Below are 21,683 nucleotides of genomic sequence, written 5' to 3'. Positions count from 1 at the left end.
TTGAGGCTCTACGGAATATACTTGGGAAGTTATAATACTATGCCTAATAAGAACATATGTTAATAATACTGAAAGATGCTTCCTTATACAACCAGAAATGTGTTTTTTCTATGCAGCAGGGATATAGAGTAATGGAGTCATAGGACACTCCCAGAATCTGGAGAAAGCTGTTTTGTCTTTATAAAATGACACATTTGCACTATTACATATAATACTTGAGCACACACAAACGATTTTGTGTATAATTTCAGGGGATTCCAGGGGCATCTTAGTGTCTTCTGATGACCCAGTGCTCATTTAGTTCTTCTGTTACTCTTTAGGAAAGTTTGAAGGATTGAGCTGTTATGCTCAATGATCCTTATGGAGGCAGAGCTCAGCATGGAGACTGTTTTCTAGATTTAAATTTGCTGCTGGGGTCAAGAAGCCTGCCTGGAATAATGATATTTTTTGGCCTGACTTTTGCTGCTGAGTGTTACGGTTTTCTGTAACTGTCATGGAGGTGGCTGACTGATCTACCAGTTGAAATCTAGAGTTCGTTTTCCCATTTCATTAGGGTATAAATTCTGGGTAGGGTAGAGAGGAAGTGAAAAGGAAATTAAATACTTTTTTTTTTTTTTTTGGCCATCTTTTGAAGGTAAGTCAAATTAAAAAATTCAGTAGTCTTCAAACTGGCACATCGGAATCACCTGGGAAGCTTGTTTAAAAATGGAAATTCTGAGGCTCTAACCCTGGAGATTCTGATTCCTAAAATATGGAGGTAAGGCTCAGGAATCTACATTTTTACAGACTGGGTTTAGAAACCAATCTTTTATTGAACTCTTAAAGACATGTGGAAACAGATATCCCCTAACCTTCAAGAGTTCTTTTGTACTTTGGCTTTCAGAAATCTGGCAGACTAGGTAGTCTAAAAACCTTTTTGTATAGAATACCCACATGCTGAAAAAAATACAAAGGACCTTCTCTTGAAGTTGTAACTGAACTCTGAGAAACTGGAGAAATCTCAAGGACTAACAATGAAGAGGAAGCCGAGGCCAGGTGTGATGGCTCAGGCCTGTCATCCCAGAGCTTTGGGAAGCTGAGGTGGGCATATCACTTGGGGACAGGAGTTTGAGACCAGCCTGGGCAACATGGTGAAACCCTGTCTCTACTAAAAATACAAAAATTGGCTGGGTGAGATGGCATGAGCCTATAGTCCCAGCCACTTGGAATGCCGAGGCATGATAATTGGCTTGAACCCACGAGGTGAAGGTTGCAGTGAGCTGAGATCACACCACTGTACTCCAGCCTGAGTAACAGATCGGGATTCTGTCTCCAAAAAAAAAAAAAAAAAAAAAAAATAGGAAGCTGAAACCAGAATGATGACCAGCCTTGAAAGTGTGACCGTTCTGGGAACATTTGTTGCCTGCTGGGAGGGAAGACTAGGCATTGGGCACGCGCACACGCGCGCGCTCTCTCTCTCTCTCTGTCTGTCTGTCAGACGGAGACTCTCCTGTAAACCTGGTGGCCATGGAGTGCTTCCTTCCATGCAGGGAGACAATAGAGAAACTTGTCTGTTTTAGTCTTTGCTCTAAGTATGTTTTCTGTGTGTTCGAGGGCAGGTTTTGGAAGTCTCCCATGACCTTGTAATCATAGGGTTGTCCTCACATGGATTTGGGTTTGAATTTATTCTTCTTATATTGTCTGACAATCTGTATGAGTCCATTCTTACATTGCTATGAAGAAATACCCAAGACTGGGTAATTTATAAAGAAAAGTGGTTTAATTGACTCACAGTTCAGCATGGCTGGGGAGGCCTTGGGAAACTTAGAATTGTGGCAGAAGGCACTTCTGCACAGGGCATCAGGAGAGAGAATGAGTGCCAGCAGGGGAAATGCCAGATGCCTATAAAACCATCAGATCTCTTGAGGTTCGCTCATTATCACAAGAACAGCATGGGGGAAGCTGCCTCCATGATTCAGTTACCTCTTCCTGCCCTTGACACATGGTGGTTATGGGGATTACAATTCAAGGTGAGATTTGGGTGGACACAGAGCCAAACCATATCACAAATCCAACTGAGAAACTGAGTGATAGTGATCTGGAACTCCTGGTAGAAGTCAATGCAAACTCTCTGGATAAATAGACCTTAAGCCCAGGCCTCCCAGGATTCTCAAGATTAGATCTGAGCTTACAATCCAAAATTTAAAAATACACAAATAAGCCACCATAAGGGAGAACCAGCAGAATCAGCAGACAGCACAATTAGTATGAGGAGGACTTAAGATACTAGAATTATTAGGTAAAGAATATATGTGGTGCTACCTAAGAATGTTTGAAACTTTTGGAGAAATAAGATGAAATGGAAAATGTGAGCAGAAAATAAGAAGCTACTAAAATGATCTGGCAGGTTTTAAAAAGAACCAAAGAGAAATTTTAGAAATTAAAGTTTTAATCTTTAAAATTAAAACTTTTGGTGGAATGGTTTTAACTTTCAGATTGGAAAAAGAAGAAAAAAGAATTAATGGTCTGGGCGATAACTCTGAGAACATTATCCAGAGTATAATATAATCAGAGATGGATATTATGAAAGCAGTTGACAGACTGATAGTGTGAGATGTCAAACATATGTCTAATTGGAGTTCCAGCAGGAGACATTGGGAAATGGGGGAGAGAAAATATTCAAAGAAAAAATTGCTGAAAAATTTCCAAAACAAATGAAAGACAGAATCCTGAAACTTAGAATGCAAAGCAAATCCCAAGCAGGATGAATAAGAAGTAATATATACAAAAGACAAAGAGAAGACCATAAAAGTAGCCAAAAAGACCCAAAGGCATAGTAGTTAAGAATATAGACCATGGAGCAAGCGTATCTGGGATCAAATCCTAACTTCATCATTTATAAGCCATGTGACCTTGGGCAAATGATGTCTATGTGTCTCAGTTTCCTTATATGTAAAAAGGGGCTAACAATAATACCTGTCTCTGAGGATTGGTAGGTTTAAATGAGTTAATGTACGTAAAGTTTTTTAAATAGTGCCTGTTGCGTAATATGTGCCTTGTAAATGTCAACCACGATTATTGATGGTATTATTACCACAAAGGACTGGGAGACTGATAGACTTTTGAACAGTGGTAGCAGACCCTTCAAGACAGTAGATCACTTCAAAGTCTGACAGAAAAATGTCAGTTTAGAATTGTATATCTAGTTCAATCATCATTTAAGAAAGAATGTGAAGACACTTTTTTTTTTTTTTAATTAAAAGCTAAGAGCTTTACCATCAAGGAACTCACTAAAGGAACTTCTAAAGGATGTACATGTGTCAGGAAAAAAAAATTTTCCAAAGGTCTTAGATGCAAGTGAAAATGGAGAAAAAAGAAATTGGTAGACATGTGAATAAATCTAAACAAATATTGACAATGTTGAAATCAATCCAAAAGTGGGTAGGAGAGAAGGTAAAAGACACAGAAAAAGCAAGAAATAGTATAGAATGTGATGGGGAAAGTAATTCCAAATATATTAATTATCATGATAACCTCAGATTAAAAGATTGTCAGATCAGATACAAGAAACAGTCCAGCTGGATGCTGTTTATAAGAGATATACTCCAAAACAAAGATGTAGAAAGGTTGAGTTTAATAGAATGGGAAAAGATATCTTGGGTAAATGGTAACCAAAGAAAACCAGCAAGTTATTAATATCAGACAAATATTGAAATGATGTTAAAGGGAAATACATACTATTAACTGTAAGAAAGGTTGCAAACCACAGTTCATGGGCCAGTTGTAGCCTGGTGTCTCTTTTTGTGTATTAAGTTTTATTGGAATATAGCCACACCCATTTGTTTCTGGTTCTCCTGGATGTTAGAGGTGAGTAGTTGCAACAGAGACTATGCAGATCCCCAAATATTTAACTGGCCCTTTATAGAAAACGTGTTATCTGCTGAAGTAGAACTACAGAAATATACCTACATGGGTGACTCTCACAAGAATAATTTTGAGTAAAAAGAAAAAAGCAAGTTGCAGATATCTACCAATTATAAAAGGTTTTTAAAACACATAAAAATACTATCGATTACTTGTAGGGACACACATGTATGTGGTAAAAGTCTAGAGGAATGCAGAAGAGGCCGGTTGTAGTAGCTCACGCTTGTAATCCCAGCACTTTGGAAGGCTGAGGTGGGTGGATCACTTGAGGCCAGGAGTTGAAGACCAGCCTGGCCAGCATGGTGAAACCCCATCTCTACTAAAAATACAAAAATTAGCCGGGCATGGTGGCGCATACCTGTAATCCCAGCTACTCGGGAGGCCAAGGCAGGAAGATCACTTGAACCCGGGTGGCGGGGTGTTGCAGTGAGCTGTGATCATGCCACTACACTCCAGCCTGGACAACAGAGTGAGACTCCGTCTCCAAAAAAAAAAAAAAAAAAAAAAAAAAAAAGATAAAAAAAAGCAAGAGAGTGGTAAACACCAAAATCTGGGTAGTGGTTATGTCAGAGGCAGGAGGATCCTGCAGATGAGGGTGGAAGGGATTTTATATCCCACTTGGATGGTAGGAATGTGGGTGTTCTTTGTATTATCTTTACTTTTCTTTATGTGTTAGAAATAGCAGGATACATTCTTTAAAAGTCTTCCCCATAGTTTAGGTGTATGATGTTGATCCTGTGGCCATACAAGAAAATAGTAAAAAGTTTTAAGGGAGAAATGTGCCACATCATAATTTTCACATTTTCAGATAGGAAACAAATGCCTAAAATAGGAAAACCTAAGATTCTGGCAAGTGGAGGGGCCTCTGGAGGTCATAGAGTTCAGTCCTCTGCTGGAAGAAGAAATCCCTTTTTCCATAGACTTTATTAGTGGCCATCTGGCATCTGCTTGAGCTTGTGTGATCACAAGGCTGCCCATTTTATTTTGGATTGCTGAGTCACAGAGAGTACTTCTGATTCTCCTTCCATATGATAGTTGCTTAAATATGAAGATGGTGATCATGCATCATCACTGCAACTTGCATTTGATTTGATCATTTTGGAAGCTCAACTTTGATTTCACTCTAGTTTGTCACTATCCCTTTGAAAGTGAACCATTTGTTCCCGACCTGTGGTCTGACTGGTTTGTGGTGGAGGGAAGCAACCGGCTCTTCCTTGGTGAACAAACACTGTACTTCTGTAACTTTAAGAGTTAATTCATGTTCAGTTTATGGCCAGCCAAATCCTGACTTTGTCCTTCTTGTATTGACGTGATGTAATTTTAGAGAAGGAAAACAAAAGCTTTAAAAAAATCTTCTTTGCAAATAAGTACTTAGAAGACAATGATAGAATTCTATTATTTTTTAAAAGTCAAATACTACATGTTATAGCTAGGAGAGTGCAGAGAGAAAGAGAGTCTAGCTGATGGATCAAACTGGGTTTTATAGGAAATTTTTATACTTTAAAGGATTAGTCCTTGGTTTGAGTAACTCTTTCATTTTACTAGGGCTTTGAGGAAATGTTTCATGCCAAGTGAATTGATAAGATACTGTTTTATAAACCTGAATATAATTTTAATTTGTGTTTAGAGATGCAACTCTCTGCGTAGATTGTAATATTTTGTTCTCATTTGAGCAGAAAAATCGACTTGAGAAGCACTACTAGTGAATATTAATCCTTAGCTAGGTAGCAGACCTTTCAAACATTTTGCCCTCAGTATTCTTTTATACACTTTAAATTACTGAAGATCCTAGTTTCTGTTGATACATTAGTCTCAAGTAGACTTTTGAAGAATGTATTCTGCTATTATATTGACAGTGATTGTATTGGAAATTAAAACCCAGAGAATTGTAAGATATGTATTTATTGATTCATTTAATTAATTTATTTTTTGAGACTCTGTCTCCCAGGCTGAAGTGCAATGGTGCAATCACGGCTCACTGCAACCTCCATCTCCTGGGTTCAAGCACTTCTCCTGCCTCAGCTTCCCGAGTAGCTGGGATTACAGGTGTGTGCCACTACACCCAGCTAATTTTTTGTATTTTTAGTAGAGACAGTTTCACCATGTTGGCCAGGCTGGTCTGGAACTCCTGACCTCAGGTGATCCACCTGTCTTGGCCTCCCAAAGTGCTGGGATTACAGGTGTGAGTCACTGTGCCCAGGCATATGTATTTATTGATTCATTAAAAATACCAGTCTGTTACCTGTTAACATAAATGGCATGCTTTTTATGAAAAATGACTGTTTTCCAAAATAAAAGAAATTTAGAAGAATATCATGGTTTTATATTTGTGCAAAGTTCTGTGATGTCTGGATTAATAGATTCTCAAATCTGATTCTGTCTATTGCAGTATCCTCTGGCAAAAGAGGTGAGAGTGAAAAAGGCAGATTGTCTCTGTATTTAATTTTCATTGCTTCTGTAACAAATTACCACAAATTAGTGATTGACAACAGTACAATATATTGTCTTCATAGTTCTGGAAGTTAAAAGTCTGAAATAGATCTCACTGGGGTAGAATCAAGCTGTTGCAGTACTGCATTTCTTTCTGGAGGTTCTGGGGGTGACAATTTTCTTAAGCTTTTCAGTTTCTAGAGGCTCCCCACATTGTTTGTAGCTCCTTGCATTTTCAAAGCCAGCAATGGCTTTCTGAGTCTTTCTCAAATCACATCTCTCTCACACTGAATCTTCTGCCCTCCTTTTCCACACTTAAGGACCCTTGTGATTCCATTGGGTCCACCTGGATAATCCAGGCTAATAACTTTTTTTTTTTTTTTTTTTGAGACGGAGTCTCGCTCTGTCGCCCAGGCTGGAGTGCAGTGGCGGGATCTCAGCTCACTGCAAGCTCCGCCTCCTGGGTTCACGCCATTCTCCTGCCTCAGCCTCCAGAGTAGCTGGGACTACAGGCGCCCGCCACCTCGCCCGGCTAGTTTTTTGTATTTTTTAGTAGAGACGGGGTTTCACCGGGTTAGCCAGGATGGTCTCGATCTCCTGACCTTGTGATCCGCCCGTCTCGGCCTCCCAAAGTGCTGGGATTACAGGCTTGAGCCACCGCGCCCGGCCCAGGCTAATAACTTTATTTGAAAGTCAGCTGATACCAATCTTAATCCATCTGCAACCTTAATTCTCCCTTGCCATGTAAGGTAACATATTCACAGGTTCTAGGGATTAGGACATGGACATCTTTGGAGAGCCATTATTCTGTCTGCCACATCTTAACTATATTATGAGAATAGTTTTGACCTCAAAGATTCCCTGGAGAGGAGGTCGGGGAGATTTCCCAGATTATGATGGTAACTACTGATCTAGGAAAAATTATCTGTTGAATGAATGAATAGAAAAAAGAAGGGACTGACAGTTATGAAGCACCTACTTTCAGCCAAGCACTGTGCCAAACATTTGACCTGCATTGTAATGTTTAATGGCTGTGTGACTTTGGGCCAAGTACTTTACTTCTTAGCCTTATTTTTTACCCCATCTGCATATGAGGGATTGTGGTATCCACTTCATTGAGTTCTTGGGACATTAATTGAGGTGATGAATGAGAAGTGCCTGGTGCACAGCATGTGGATGGCATTTATATAGGCACTTATATTTTTTTCTACTTCCTGCATACTCTAATGAAACATTTTTGAGATTGCCTATTTTTTGATCGTTTGACTTGGCTCTCTTCTTTTCGACAGGGTCTTGCTCTGTTACCCAGGTTACAGTGCAGTGGCACAGTCAAGCTCACTGCAGCCTTGAATGCCTGGGCTCAAGGGATCCTTCCATCTCAGCCTCCCGATTAGCTACCTGTGCCTGGCTAATTTAAAATTTTTTTGTAGAGACAGAGTTTTGATTTGCTCCACAGGCTGGTCTTGAACTCCTGGCTTCAAGCCATCCTTCTGCCTTGGCCTCCCAAAGTGTTGGGATTGTAAGTGTGAGCCACTGTCCTGTGCACAGTTTTCTTTTTCTAAGGACTTTTTCCCTTGAAGCTGAATGTACTTTTCTTTTTGATCAGTTCTGTTGATTTTTTAAAGATTTTATTTTTAAAGATTAGGTTGTCATTAAACCATTACTGTATTTAATTTTATTTCAAATGTAGTTGTGTGTAGTTTTATTTTTGTAACTTCGGGAAGTGTGATGGATTTCTGTGGAGTAGTCAGAATTACAGATATTACTTACAGGGTAATAAGGGGTATAATTTTAACTTTTGGTGGGAGTAGTGTAAATGTCATGTGCATTATTAATTAGTTGGATGAGTAATTCTATTTGTCATGGATTACTTCTCCTTGGAGACAATGCAAAATATGTAAACGAATGGAAAAATGAGTGTTTCTTCTTAGATTATCAGACACAATAAAAGTGACTCTTGAATTGCCTCTTCCCAGGGGGTATGCCCAGCCCCATGCCAGGTTCCTCTGTCTTGCATCAGTGTGATGTTTGGTGGTCTTCCCCATTGCCTGTGATATTGTTCTGTATTTATAATCCCCTGTGCAGTGTCTGGCACATTGTAGGTATGGTAAATGCTTATTGAAATGGATTTCCTATGGGTCTAGTAAATGGGAAAACCAGTTTACAAGGATACTACATGTTGTATGATCTCATTGATGTAAAATTCTAGCAAATGTGAAGGAATCTGACCAAAAGAAAATGAGTAGTGGCTTGGGGATGGTTAGGGGTGGAGGGAGGGTGGGCTAGAATTTAAGGGAATGTGAGGAAAGGTTACGGGGTGTTAGATGCTCATTGCCTTGATTGTGATGATGGCATCACAGATGTCTCTGCAGTATATGTCAAACCCCATCAAACTGTATACTTTATGTGCAGTTTATTATATTGCATCTCAATAAAAATATAAAGTGAAAATACAGAAGAGAAGGACTCTAGTTTAGCCTGGCTTGAGACCGGTACCCACCTCAGGAGTGGCCCAGCATGTTCTGTCAGGTGTTGTGCCCTGGACCAGCAGCTGTGACTGGAGGGGCAGGTCCTAGAAGAAACTGGGGAAGAGTCACTTCTTATATAAGGATTGGAGCATACTGGGCAGGTAATCCTATCAGTGTTCACTTTCACTGTGGAAAGGATACCTTGGGCATTTTGTTTCATCTCGACATGTGCCATTGGACTATTGCAGAGGTAAAAATGACTTAAAACCGAGTGGTTATTGGAGATACTGGAGAAAACAGTTTCTGGCTAAAAATTTACATCTCTTTAAGGTCTAGCAGTTACACACTCCTAAGAATTGTCATCTCAACCTTGGCCTTCAAAGTCACGTTTCTGTTCAACTGTTTCCTTTATTGTAATGAATTATTAGCAGAAAGGATATTAAGTGGACACAACTATATCAAATAACATTTGTTGGCACTAAGTGTAACATACCAAAACATAAAAAATTGTGAAATTGCATTATGATCAACTTGTTCCCTAGCATATCAGAAGAGATTCACATTTTTCAACCATTAATAGCAGAACTGTGCCTAGCCTGGCTGGACAGAAGGAAGCTGGAACTTGGTGAAAGTTGCTAAGAGATAAATCACCTGAATTAGGGTGTCTTTTTCTTGTAGTTTTTATAGTTACAGATGTGAAGTTTAAAAGTTTAAAACAGGACCTGAGTTCACCTGTAATGAGATAATGGAAAAGGTAAATACTGCCTCAATGTAGACGCAAAAAATTGCCTATGCGTATTTTCACATTTCCAATTCATAGGTATACTTTTAAAAGAAATTTTGAAACCTTGATGTTTTCAGTCTACATGTGAACTTTTAAAGGAGAATTTGAAGCCATGTTAAATAAATATGAGATCTTAAAGTATTTGGAATATCTGTGAGTATTTTTGAAGTATGTGAATATTATGAAATATAAACAGAAGTTGAGATTTGGTCCAATTAGGGAAAAACAAATAAACACCCAAAAAACAAAAAAAAATGCTTTTTCTTGATTTAGGAACATAGAAATAGATATTTAAAATGTGACCTTGAGCTGTTAATTTCATCTTCATTTTCCTCTGTGAAATGGGTGTAATTGTGTCTTGCATTAAGTGAGGTCATGTACATTGCTTCATATAATGCCTGGTATATAAGAAATGCACATAATTATTATTCACTGGATTAACTTTTTGGTTGAGCACTGGGGAGAGTTACAGAAAGCTTCTTGGTACATGGAGGGTGGCGGAGAATGGAGACTTTTTCTGTTTTTGTGTGTTTTTTTTTTTGTAGCTTCTAAAATTCTCCAGGAAAATTTTCTCCTCTTCCATTTCTTCTTCAGGGACTTTTGATCTGTATATTCTTTTTTTTCTAGAAAAACAGCTTGAAATCTAGGACATATACCGAAAAGAAAAATCATAACTAACTAAAGAAAAATGCCATCTTAGTGTCTCTGGGATTGTGATTTGCTTTATCAATACAATTGAACTTTTAAGGATTTTCAAGTGTGTCTCACCTTTTCTGATTATATTCTTTTTTTTTTTTTTTTTTTTTTTTTGAGACGGAGTCTCGCTCTGTCACCCAGGCTGGAGTGCAGTGGCCGGATCTCAGCTCACTGCAAGCTCCGCCTCCCGGGTTCACGCCATTCTCCTGCCTCAGCCTCCCGAGTAGCTGGGACTACAGGCGCCTGCCACCTCGCCCGGCTAAGTTTTTTTTTTTTGTATTTTTTTTTTTAGTAGAGACGGGGTTTCACTGTGTTAGCCAGGATAGTCTCGATCTCCTGACCTCGTGATCCGCCCGTCTCGGCCTCCCAAAGTGCTGGGATTACAGGCTTGAGCCACCGCGCCCGGCCTTTTCTGATTATATTCTTGTTAACACACTTGGGTTTCTGAGTACAAATATCTGAGATGTACATTTGGGCCTCCTGATGGAGCATGTTTTCCCCCAGTTTTTGCTTTATTAATATCAATGTAACAAAATCTTTGCATATAGATCTTTACCTATATCTCTATTTCCTTAGCATAGATTCCTAGAAAGGATTACTGGGTCAAAGGGTATGAATATTTTTAACAGACTCTTGATATGTATTGCCAAGCTGTTTTCTAGAAAGCTTGTTCTGATTTATACTCTTAAACAGCTAGGAGTCAAGCTGACCAGGTCCTGGCACAAGGTTCCGTTATTACAGACAAATCAAGAATAGAGCACCCCCAAAACAGCACACACAGATAGCACTACCACTAGCAGGAACACTGCTGCAACCTGACAAGAGGAAAATGACTTCTTACTTTATTTCTTAGCCAAATAACGCATGCTTACTATAGAAAACCATGTAAATGAAATAAAGACAGTAGAGACATTTGTAATTCCACCTGTTGAGACACCTACTGTTAACTGTGTTTACTTGTTTTAATTTGCTTTTTTTTGGTAATTCGAGTGGTTGAACGTTTAGTTTACCAACTATTTCCTTTTGTATGGATTTTTAAAATATTAAGAATACTAGACCATTGCTGTTTGTCTTTTCAATTTTTTGGTCTAATATACTCAACTCTTTTCCCAAATTGTTGTTTTGATATTGTTAGATGCACAGGTGTTAAAAAATCTTATGTTGCAAATCTGTCAGTAGTTTTCTTTGTGATTTATTCTGTTGCTTTTTTTTTTTTTTTAACATTTGGAAAGTTATGTTTTATTCAGAGATGAAATAAATGGTGATCTATATATTCTTGTTTTTAATGTTAAAAAATTTTAAACTCTGGCTCACATGGTGTTTCCTTTTCTACCTTTTTAATGTTTGAAATTTTTAAACTCTTACTCACATGGTGTTTGTTTTACAGCATAATTTGAAGGAAAGTCTTACTTGACATTCTTTTCACATAGCTGTTTGGTGTTTATGCATACACATTAGACAAAGACAGAATATTCCAGGCAGATGTAACTCTGGTCAGTATTCAACCACAGCATATGTTGGAGAACACAGAGCAGTGGATGACCCATCTTGTTGAAAGTAGGGCATGGGAAGGAGAATTTAATATTGGAGAAATGGATTAAAGTATACATTGGGAATGCCTTTGATACCAGATTAAAAAGTTAAAATTTATTGTCAGAAGTTTGAATGGCTGAATTTTCTTAAAACAAACCTTTAGTAGAATTCGTTCGGATGTAAGCAATAGAAAACTTAACTCTTTCCCGTTGGCATCTTTTCTAGGTTCCTAGCAGTGGCCCTTTACATCTCCAAATTTACGTTCTCTTAAATCTACCTTTGGAAGAAAAGAATGCCTCCTCCCTCAAATTCCCTTACAAATCCAGCAATTGACTCGATTGGACTTATTGGTTCACTTTGGCTGTAGAGAAAGTATGATGATTGGCTAGAGGGGATCCTATGTCTGCCTCAAACTAGTCAGCATTGGTAAGGGAATTCAGGTACCCTGTTAGGCCAGGCCTGGGTTACATGCCCTCCTTCTGGAGTCAGGAATGGAACCCCATGAGACCATACAGTCTGAATGTTGGGGAAGAGAGATTTCCCAACAAAATCATGGTGTTGAAGGTTTATCAGTCAGGATAGGCTAGGTTATGCTGCAGCAACAAACAACACCAAAATCCCAGTGGTTTATTACAGACAGCTGTAACAAAGCCTATTTCTCACTCATGCAGAGTCTACTGGGGGACCCCCACAACTCTGCAGGGCAGGGTAGTCAACTCCATGTGTTGGCTTAGCCTTCCATCCTCCTCCTAATCTTGTAGTGTTTGTATCACATCTCCATGATAGGCATGGTAGGGGAAGGGAGTGTGCACTGCTCTAGAAGTGACACATGTCTCTTATGCCTGTGATCTGTTGTGACCACAGCTGGCCAGAGTCAGGGGTGAGGCATGGAGGGAGGATTGTGATCCTCCCCACGTACCTGGAAAGTGGAGCCAACTGGATGGGAGTAAGTATGAGATGGCACAGCTGCACTGAAGGGGCCCAGACACCCAGTGCCCACAGCCATCGCTTACCATAGGCAGCCTTTGGGACCTCGGTTTTTCAGGTCCATCCTTTGCACCCTCCTGTCTTTATCTGACTGGTTCCTGGGATAATGATGAGAGCAAGTAATGCATTTGGTAAACTTTTAGAGCTCTCCAGTGCTGTGTGCCTAAGGTGCATCATATTTTTTAAAACATTAAGAATAATCATTGACATCAATCAGGCCATGAATTTCTGCTCGGTGTTGTCTCCACACACTACTTGACAGCTTTGCCAAGCTCTAGGCCTGTACTAAGGGAGAGACATTTAGCATTTATGAGCATTAAAGAAGACAAAGTACTTGGCAAAATTGTACCTTCCAAGCTCACATCTTTACACAGCTTAAAAATGTTTCCTTGAATAAGTGGAAAGTATCTGACTTCTGTACCAGAATGAGGTTCTGCCTTCTTTCATATTCTCTCTCTCTCAATAGTAATGATAAAATTTAGACAAGAATTTTCTGTGGTGGCCTTAAAAAAGCAAAACAAAATGGAGCAGCCACTGTGGAAAACAGTAGGGCAGTTCCTAAAACAATGAAAAACAGGATTACCATATGAGTCAGGAATTCCACTTCTAGGTGTTCACCCAAAAAGACTGAAAACGAGGATTTGGACAGATATTTGTGTGTTCATAGCAGCATTATTCATAACAGCTGGAAGGTGGAAGCAACCCGACGGCCTGGGGATTGATAAATGGATAAACAAAAGGCGGTTTATATCTACAATGGACTGTGCAGCCTTCAAAAGGAGAGACTGACATATGCTACACCGTGGATGAACCTTGAGGTCATTATGCAAAAAGACAAAGACTGTGTGACTCCACTTCTATGAGGTTCCTAGAATAGTCAGATTCATAGAGACAGGAAGTGGAGCAGTAGTTGCTGGGAAAGCTGGGGTGAATGGGGAATTGTTTAATGGGTACAGAGTTTCAGTTTTGCAAGAAGAAAAGAATTCCAGAGCTGGATGGTGGCGATGGTTGCACAAGGTGAATGTACTTAATGCCACTGAATTGCACTCTTAGAAATGGCTAACATGGTAAACTTTATGTAATGTATATTTTGCCACAATAAAAAACACAAAAAGCCAGAACCAAAACAGAAAGCTTACCAGTTTTTCCTATAGGTTGTTCACCACATTTCCCAGTGTTCTGTGGGATAAGCAGACGAAAAGCTGGAAGCTGCTGAAAACTGGAAGTGCCAGGGGCCTCCCAGCTTGCCACACTGTGTGCTGGAGGGTGCACAGCTCCCAGCTCAGAGTGGCTTGCATTGGAACTGAGTTTTGCTCAAGCTCTGGCCACAGCAACAGAACTGTCTCTCCATTTGTTTGTACTGATTGTATAGCCTTGCTGTCATCATCCATTATGTACAAAGGAATTCACTTTCTAAATTGGTGCCCACTCTGGTTTCTCCTTTGAGAAAGTACGTAAGTGACTAGTCAAGAGGTATTCGGTTTATACTTCAGAGTCTAAAGTTTAGCCAGACTATTTCTCTTTTGTGAGTGGTTGGCATTCTTTTCTTTTGCTTTGTAATTATTCATGTTTGTTCTTAACTTTTCTTCCTAAAGTTTGCACAGGGTGCCAAGATCCCTTTGAGATGCTGCTCCTCGTGTTCGAGGATGACACCTTAAACATCCAGGCTTTCAGGTGATGGTGTCATGTGATGTACGTGTCTCAGGCTTTCACTCCCGCAGGGGAATTCCCATGCAGCTTTTGGATGATTTTCTATCATAGTAGTCTTTCCTTGAGGGCTTCGCGTAGTCTTCTCAGGTAGCAGGAAGGGAGGGAGACTCTCTTGCCAGCACCATTTCTAAATATAAACTTCTAATTAAGCAGGCTGTTCGAACCTCCCTCGGAAAGGTCATTTGTGAAAGTGGAGCTTTTGGTCACTCTGTAAGCGATCCCACTTCACTTGCATCATATGGACGATGCCATGCGGTCATATTCAGAAAATATCATCAGCAATGGCCCATTGATTTATGTAAGGCCAGAAGATCTTCGGTATTAGATATCAAAGAGCTTGGGTCTGCCAGCTTCTCCTCTTCCCTAGGACCAGTTCTTGTGAACTTCCTGCCTCTAAGTTTCTTAAATGTCTATAACAGATATGTCTTATTGGCAAAAGAAAAATGAAAGCCATGGTTCTTGTGGCCGGGTGCGGTGGCTCACGCCCGTAACTCCAACACTTTGGGAGGTGGAGGCAGGCAGATCACCTGAGGTCAGGAGTTTGAGACTAGCCTGGCCAACATGGTGAAAACCCTGTCTCTACTAAAAATACAAAAATTAGCCGGGCATGGTGATGTATACCTGTAATCTCAGCTACTTGGGAGGCAGAGGCAGGAGAATTCCTTGAACTTGGGAGGTGGAGGTTGCAGTGAACCGACATTGTACCACTGTACTCCAGCCTGGGTGACAGAGTGAGACTTCATCTTAAAAAAAAAAAAAAAAAAGCCATGGTTGTTGTCTCATTGATTTTGATGAAAGAAAAACGAATGAAGAAATGGAATTGTTAGTGAATTGACTGTTCGGGTTTTCAATAGGCTCAGTCACATCTAGATTGTCAGTGTGAGTGAAATTAATTTATTGATTTCTATATGTGCCTTCACAGTGACCTGGAAATTCTGTGTAGAGATATAAAGGCTTGGTTTTAATAAACTAGGTGCAATGTGGGAACTTAATTGGGAGCCATGAATAGGGTTAGGGGATGAACCCCATGAAATTTTCTGCAAAATCTGCACGTGCATGGAGAGGATTCCATGGCTTCTGTTAGGTTTTGAAAGGGATTCAGATCTCAAAGCTGTTAAGGAGCCTTGTGAAATGCTCAGAATACCTCACTGTGGCTGGGTTGGTCCCTGACTGGGGCCTCAGTGCCCTGATTAGAGCTGTTACTATGCAAGCGGAATGCTTCTTGAACGTTTCAGGTGGCTCTTGAGAGTGAATGTGGATACTACGTGCCATTCATAGTCAGAAAGAAGTGAGCAGAAAGGAAAGGGAAAGCCCAGAAATGATGGATTGACTTTATTTTATTTTAGGAAAAAATGCACCTGAAAGGGAGTTAAGAACATAGATTCTGGAGCCAAACTTCCCAGGTTCAAATCCCAACCCTGCCATGTGGTTCTGGTGTATCCTTAGCAAATAAAGTAATTTCCATGCGTCTCTAGTGTCTTTGTTTGTGAAATGGGGATAAAGTAGTATTTGCTTCCTAAGGTTGTGGGAAGGATTAAATGAGAGAATGTAAAGTCTTCTTGATACCATGTAGTAAATGGTAAGTGCTTAATAAATATTAGCTGTTATAATAGAGTCAGGTGGTTGTCCTTAGTAATGTGAGAAGTAGTAAAATATGGACAGTTCAGGTTTTATGTACATGTACCTATCTGCAAAAAATCACCTGCCTTCAGCATTTGTCTGCCTGTGAGCTATTTCAAGAAAATTTTGGTGCATAAACATCATAAAAGGTGAAAAAAACACTGTCATATATAATTTTGGCAAAATAGGATAGTCCGTGTTTTTGTCATAAAATATTGGATGATTGTGTTCATCCTGTTAAATGGTTAACCAGATGAGAATATCACATTTTTTTTTTTTTTAATCTTTTGAAATATATTGCTCAGTCTTTGATCCTGAATTTCATCTAGGATATGGTCATGGAGGCCTCATCATCTGAGACGTCACCCTTATGGTTGGTTTCACCGTCATCACTAGGCCGTAGAGAACTGCTGTCTCTCTCTGCATTCACCTCCTGGCACATCTGATAACTGCGAGATGTCTTCTCCTGTCAGCTTTGTTTTTGCTGTTACGGATGGAAAATGAAAAACTGATTTCTCAACAGTGTTCCATGAAAGCAAAAAAAAAAAAAAGACTGCAAAGATGGTGTTTTCAGACTTCTTTTATACCTTCTTGAAGGTGATGCAGTTCTTTGCGCAATGCCATGAGAACTGAAGGATGATGTCATAGTGATGACTTATTTCACTATTGCACTATCTTAAGTGATTTCTTATTCTCCTGCTTTCTTATTTTAGTCTTTTAAAAAATCATAGGTGGCGGCCGGGCACAGAGGCTCAAGTCTGTAATCCCAGCACTTTGGGAGGCCGAGATGGGCGGATCACGAGGTCAAGAGATCCAGACCATCCTAGCTAGCACGGTGAAACCCCGTCTCTACTAAAAAAATACAAAAAACTAGCTGGGCGTGGTGGCGGGTGCTTGTAGTCCCAGCTACTTGGAGGCTGAGGCAGGAGAATGGCGTAAACCCGGGAGGCGGAGCTTGCAGTGAGCTGAGATCCGGCCACTGCGCTCCAGCCTGGGCGATAGAGCGAGACTCCATCTCAAAAAAAAAAAAAATCATAGGTGGCAATAATTGAGAGATAATGATGAAATAATTCTAATAGTAAAGTATTTCAGCATATTGGAAAAATAAGATCACCAACATCCCCTATTGCATCTTTGATTTTTTAAAAGGGTCCAGTGGACTCATGGAAATTGTAAGGTAAAATGAATTTTTGAAAGGCTTCCAAGAAAAAAATAGAAATCATGAAGTAGCAATCCTTACAAATAGTTAGAACTGCTCAAAAAAGAAACCCAAACCTAACATCCAGTGGACCCTGATGGTAGAAGGTAGTCACACGTCTACAAACCCATCTGAAGGAAATCATCTGAAAGGCGAAGATTAACACATGAAGATGCTCATTGCAATGTTATTTTTATTAAATAGGAAAAAACTTAAATGTGTAACTTAGAGTATGGGCTGAACATCCCTGATCTGAAAATCTAAAATCCACAGTGCTCCAAATCTCAAATTTTTGCATGCTGACATGATGCTCCAAGGAAACACTCATTGGAGCATTTTGAATTTCAGACTTTTGGATTAGGGAGCCACGATCGGTAGGTATAATGCAAACATTCCAAAATACAAAAAAATCCGATATCCAAAATGGTTCTGTTCCCAAACGTTTTGGATAAGGGATGCTCAACCTGTAGTAGGTTAACTATGGCACACCAATATGTATGTCAAAGTCTCATGTAATAGTTTATTTCAAAAAGTATAGGCTCATGATTGAATATTAAATTTAGTGAGCTCAATGCAAACCTGTATATATAGTGTGAGGTTAGCTATCCAAAATATATACATAGAAAAATGTTGGCAGCAAATACATAAAATGTCAGTAGTTTTTTTCTGGGTGGTGAGATGACGTATGATATTTAGATTTGGTTAACTATACTTTTACTTTCCAAAATCTGCAACATGTATTTTTTAAACAAATCCTTTTTGTGATGTTGAAGCAAATGTTCATTTTTGGTAGCAAATGTTCTTTTATTGAGAAATAATTTATATATCATACAATTTACCCTTTTAGAGTCTCCCATTCAGTGGTTTTTAGTACTTTCACAAGAGTGTTCAACCATCACCATTGGCCAGGTACAGAGGCGCATGCCTGTAATCTCAGTACTTTGGGAGGCTGAGGTGCATGGGTTGTTCCTGAGCCTAGGAGTTTGAGACCAGCCTTGGCAACACAGGGAGACTCTGTCTCTACAAAAAGTACAAAAATTAGTAGGGTGTGATGGTCTGCGCCTGTAGTCCCAGCAACTCAGGAAGCTGAGGTGGGAGGATCGCTTGAGCCCTAGAGATTGAGGCTGCAGTGAGCTGTGATGGTGCCACTGCACTCCAGTCTGGTTAACCGAGTGAGACCTCATCTCAATCCCCCAAAACCATCACCACCATCAATTTCAGAACATTTTCATCACCACAAAAAGAAATTCTGTGCCCATTAGCAGTCAGCGGTCCTAGGCAACCATGAATCTCCTTTCTGTGCCTATGGATTTGTCATTTCTGTACGTTTCATATGAATAGGATCATGCAACATGTGGTCCTTTGTGGCTGGCTTCCTTCACCAGCATGTTTTCAAGGTGAAGCAAATCTCTTTTGTAGTCTAGTTTACTCCTTTTTTTTTCTTTAGAAATCATACTAACCCTTATTTATTATGTAATATAATGTATTTTTTTTCTTTATTTCCAGAATTGGTTCCTTCCATTATGAGCAACTTGTTGAATCCAGATGCCATTTTCTCAAACAATGAAATGAGCCTGTCAGACATTGAAATCTATGGCTTCGATTATGATTACACCTTGGTGTTTTATTCAAAGCACCTCCACACGCTGATATTTAATGCTGCACGGGACCTTCTCATCAATGAACACCGGGTAAGATCAGAGGGACATTTCAGCTTCTCCCTCCCCTTTTCCCCTTAGAACAGCCTTGAGCTGACATGACCCCATGTCTGCCACAGAGAAGTCATTTAATAAATTGTTGCTGAATGAATAAGTAGATTTTGTTGCCTTCCACATAACTCTTACCTGGAAGATGATAGTTTTTTTAAAAAAAGTCTTTAGATGTCTTTTGGCAAAAGGCCTTCCCAAGATGTGCATTAATGGAGATTTGGCTGTAGATATTTACACTCTCGTCTTTCACGGAACGACACGGTGTCTCCTGGAGCTTGATGAATTGGCAGCCTGCCTGTTGAATTCTGGTTAGGAGGAATTCCTCAAATGTTAGGAGATGTTTTACCTTCAACACCCATTTGAATTGCTAAGAGCAAAGCATATTTGAATGTCTTTCTTCTGATACGTAGTATTGTTGAGAGTTTTAATGAGGAAGGAAAAAAGAAAATATGCAACCCTATCATTTTTTTCTCTAGTCTGATTTGAGTACACATTTCAGGAAGCAGGATAAGAAGTGTTCTCAGAAGTCTTGTGGGCCATACCCTTTGAGACCTCCCCTGGGAAGTACAGCTCAGATCTCCATCTCAGACAGGTGCACGTTGCCCTAGGAAGTGGTTCTGATTTTTGGGAAGTTCTTCCATGGGTTGAACAATTCTGCCTTCATACAGCTCTCACCATTGACCTCTTTTCTTCCTTGATTTATTGCTTCACATGTTTCTTAAGCCTCCTTGTGCCAAGCCCTGCAATACAAGCTGAGAAGATAAAGATGAGTAGGAGACAGGCATTACCCATAAAAAACCAACAGCCCAGTGCGGTTGTCGGTCACGTGGGCAGATCAGTTATGCAGCCTCCTAGTGGAGGTCTCCTTAGACATCGATTGTGTCTGACTGTGATGGTTAGAACAACTTTCTCTGCCTGAGGGAATTGGGGAAGCAAAGAAGGTGATATTTCAGTCAAATATTGAAGGAGTTCGCAGCAAAGGAGGGCTGAGGGTGGGTATGAGTAACTTCTAACCCCAAATTATATAAACTACTATTTTATATTTAACTGTTCGAGTACCAGACATATAATGAGCTAGTGTTGTATAGACCAGCCATTATGCCCTCCAAGACTTTTCCCAAGTTGATTGTTCTTAGCTCTTTTAACCGTTCTCATTTGTCCTCTTTTCTTTTCGTCATCCTAGTCATCTTTCTTTGTGTGTGCTCTGGTTTGTTTCTCTTAAATGTGAGGACTTGAAGATGTTACCCCAGGTGGGGTCCGGCTAGAGTGGAATAGAAGGAAACCATCACCTCCCTTATTCTGGATGCCATATTTTTATTAATGCAGCCAAAATTCTCCTTAGTTTTGGATCCTAACCATTTGATTCACCATATTTTCTGATCCCCCTCAGCTTTTGGTTATCAGTGGATTTAAGCAGCTCATTTTGTCCATATCCAAAATGTAGTCATGGCATTTGCCACAGAGAAGCTTCCTTTCTGCCACTAAGCCAGCAGCTGGCTTTCTTTAGTTATGGCCACTTTACTAGATGTGAAACCACCTAGCCACTTGGCATCCAGCGGCAGATCTCGTTTGTTCAAGGGACTAGTCTCTTCCATCTAAACTGCAGTCCTTTGCCTGGATCATAAGATGAAAGCCAACTAAGAACAAGGTGGTTCTGACTTTGGTTCCTGCCTGCCATCCCATGCCATCTGTTCACCACCCCCTAAAAGGTGGATCCAAAGGGGTGTTGCATTGGTGTTGGCATTTCAGTCCCATGTCAGCTGCAGTGTTTTCTCTGACTTTGATGTCATTTATAAAAAGCAAGCCATGATCCCAGTGGCAGTGTTCATTGATTGTCCAGTAGGTGCTGAAAGCACAGGTTCTAAGGCCTCACTGCTGGGGTTCAAATTCTGGGCTTCATCACTTATTTCCTACATAATCTTGATTGACTCACTCAGTTTCTCTGGACCTCAGTTTTCTCCCCTGTAAAATGGGCATAGTAACAGTGCTTTCCTCATAGTCACTGTGGTAAATGAATTAATAAATGTAAAGTAGATGGCACATAGAAAACACTTAATAAATGTTAGCTATTTATTAATACAAATACTATTATTTCTAATCTGCACAACCACCCTGCTCACACATGTTGTCTCTGTTTACAGCTGAGGAAACAGGTTCAAAAAATTAAACTACTAGATCAAGGCCACAGGCCAGGAGACAGAACCAGGATTTGAACTCCGGTCTGTCTGTTTCCAAAGGACTCTATTCTCTCCTCGACTCCCGTTGCCTCTCTTATGGGGTTACTAACACCTTTCCATCCTATGGTTTTTTTGGTTCAGATGCAAATAAAATATTCATGAAAATGAAAATTTATGAAATTTGAGGGGAAGAGAGATGAAATAGATGGATAAAATAAAAACTGCAATCACTATTATTTGAAAAGCCTCTAGATTTAAGATCATTGAAATTTCATTCTCATTATATCTGTGTTGCTTTGATAAAACTAAAAGAAGTTATAATATTAATTGTATCAGGCATATTAGTAGAGTCAATTATGCTCACGCAAATTTTTCTCTTCTTCTGATTAAACAAAATAATTCTTCGAAGATGCACTGAGTTCAGGGCCATTTTTGCAGCCAAGACCGATGCACTTTGTGTAGTTGTAG

At 39.7% G+C, this 21,683-nt stretch overlaps 1 protein-coding gene across 1 annotated transcript in view; it reads left to right on the top strand.

Annotated features, from left to right (window-relative positions):
* NT5DC3 (5'-nucleotidase domain containing 3) overlaps positions 1-21,683 on the top strand; it is a 64,810-nt gene that overhangs the window by 7,988 nt on the left and 35,139 nt on the right. The window contains exon 2 of the mRNA XM_025402734.1: positions 18,836-19,020. Coding sequence (XP_025258519.1) covers positions 18,836-19,020 — 185 coding nt within the window. The remainder of the gene's footprint in view (positions 1-18,835; positions 19,021-21,683) is intronic.

Source organism: Theropithecus gelada, chromosome 11, assembly GCF_003255815.1.
Source record: "Theropithecus gelada isolate Dixy chromosome 11, Tgel_1.0, whole genome shotgun sequence".
Taxonomy (NCBI): Eukaryota; Metazoa; Chordata; class Mammalia; order Primates; family Cercopithecidae; genus Theropithecus; species Theropithecus gelada.
Note: the sequence above shows the minus strand (reverse complement) of the source record. Positions and strands in the feature narration are given on the sequence as shown.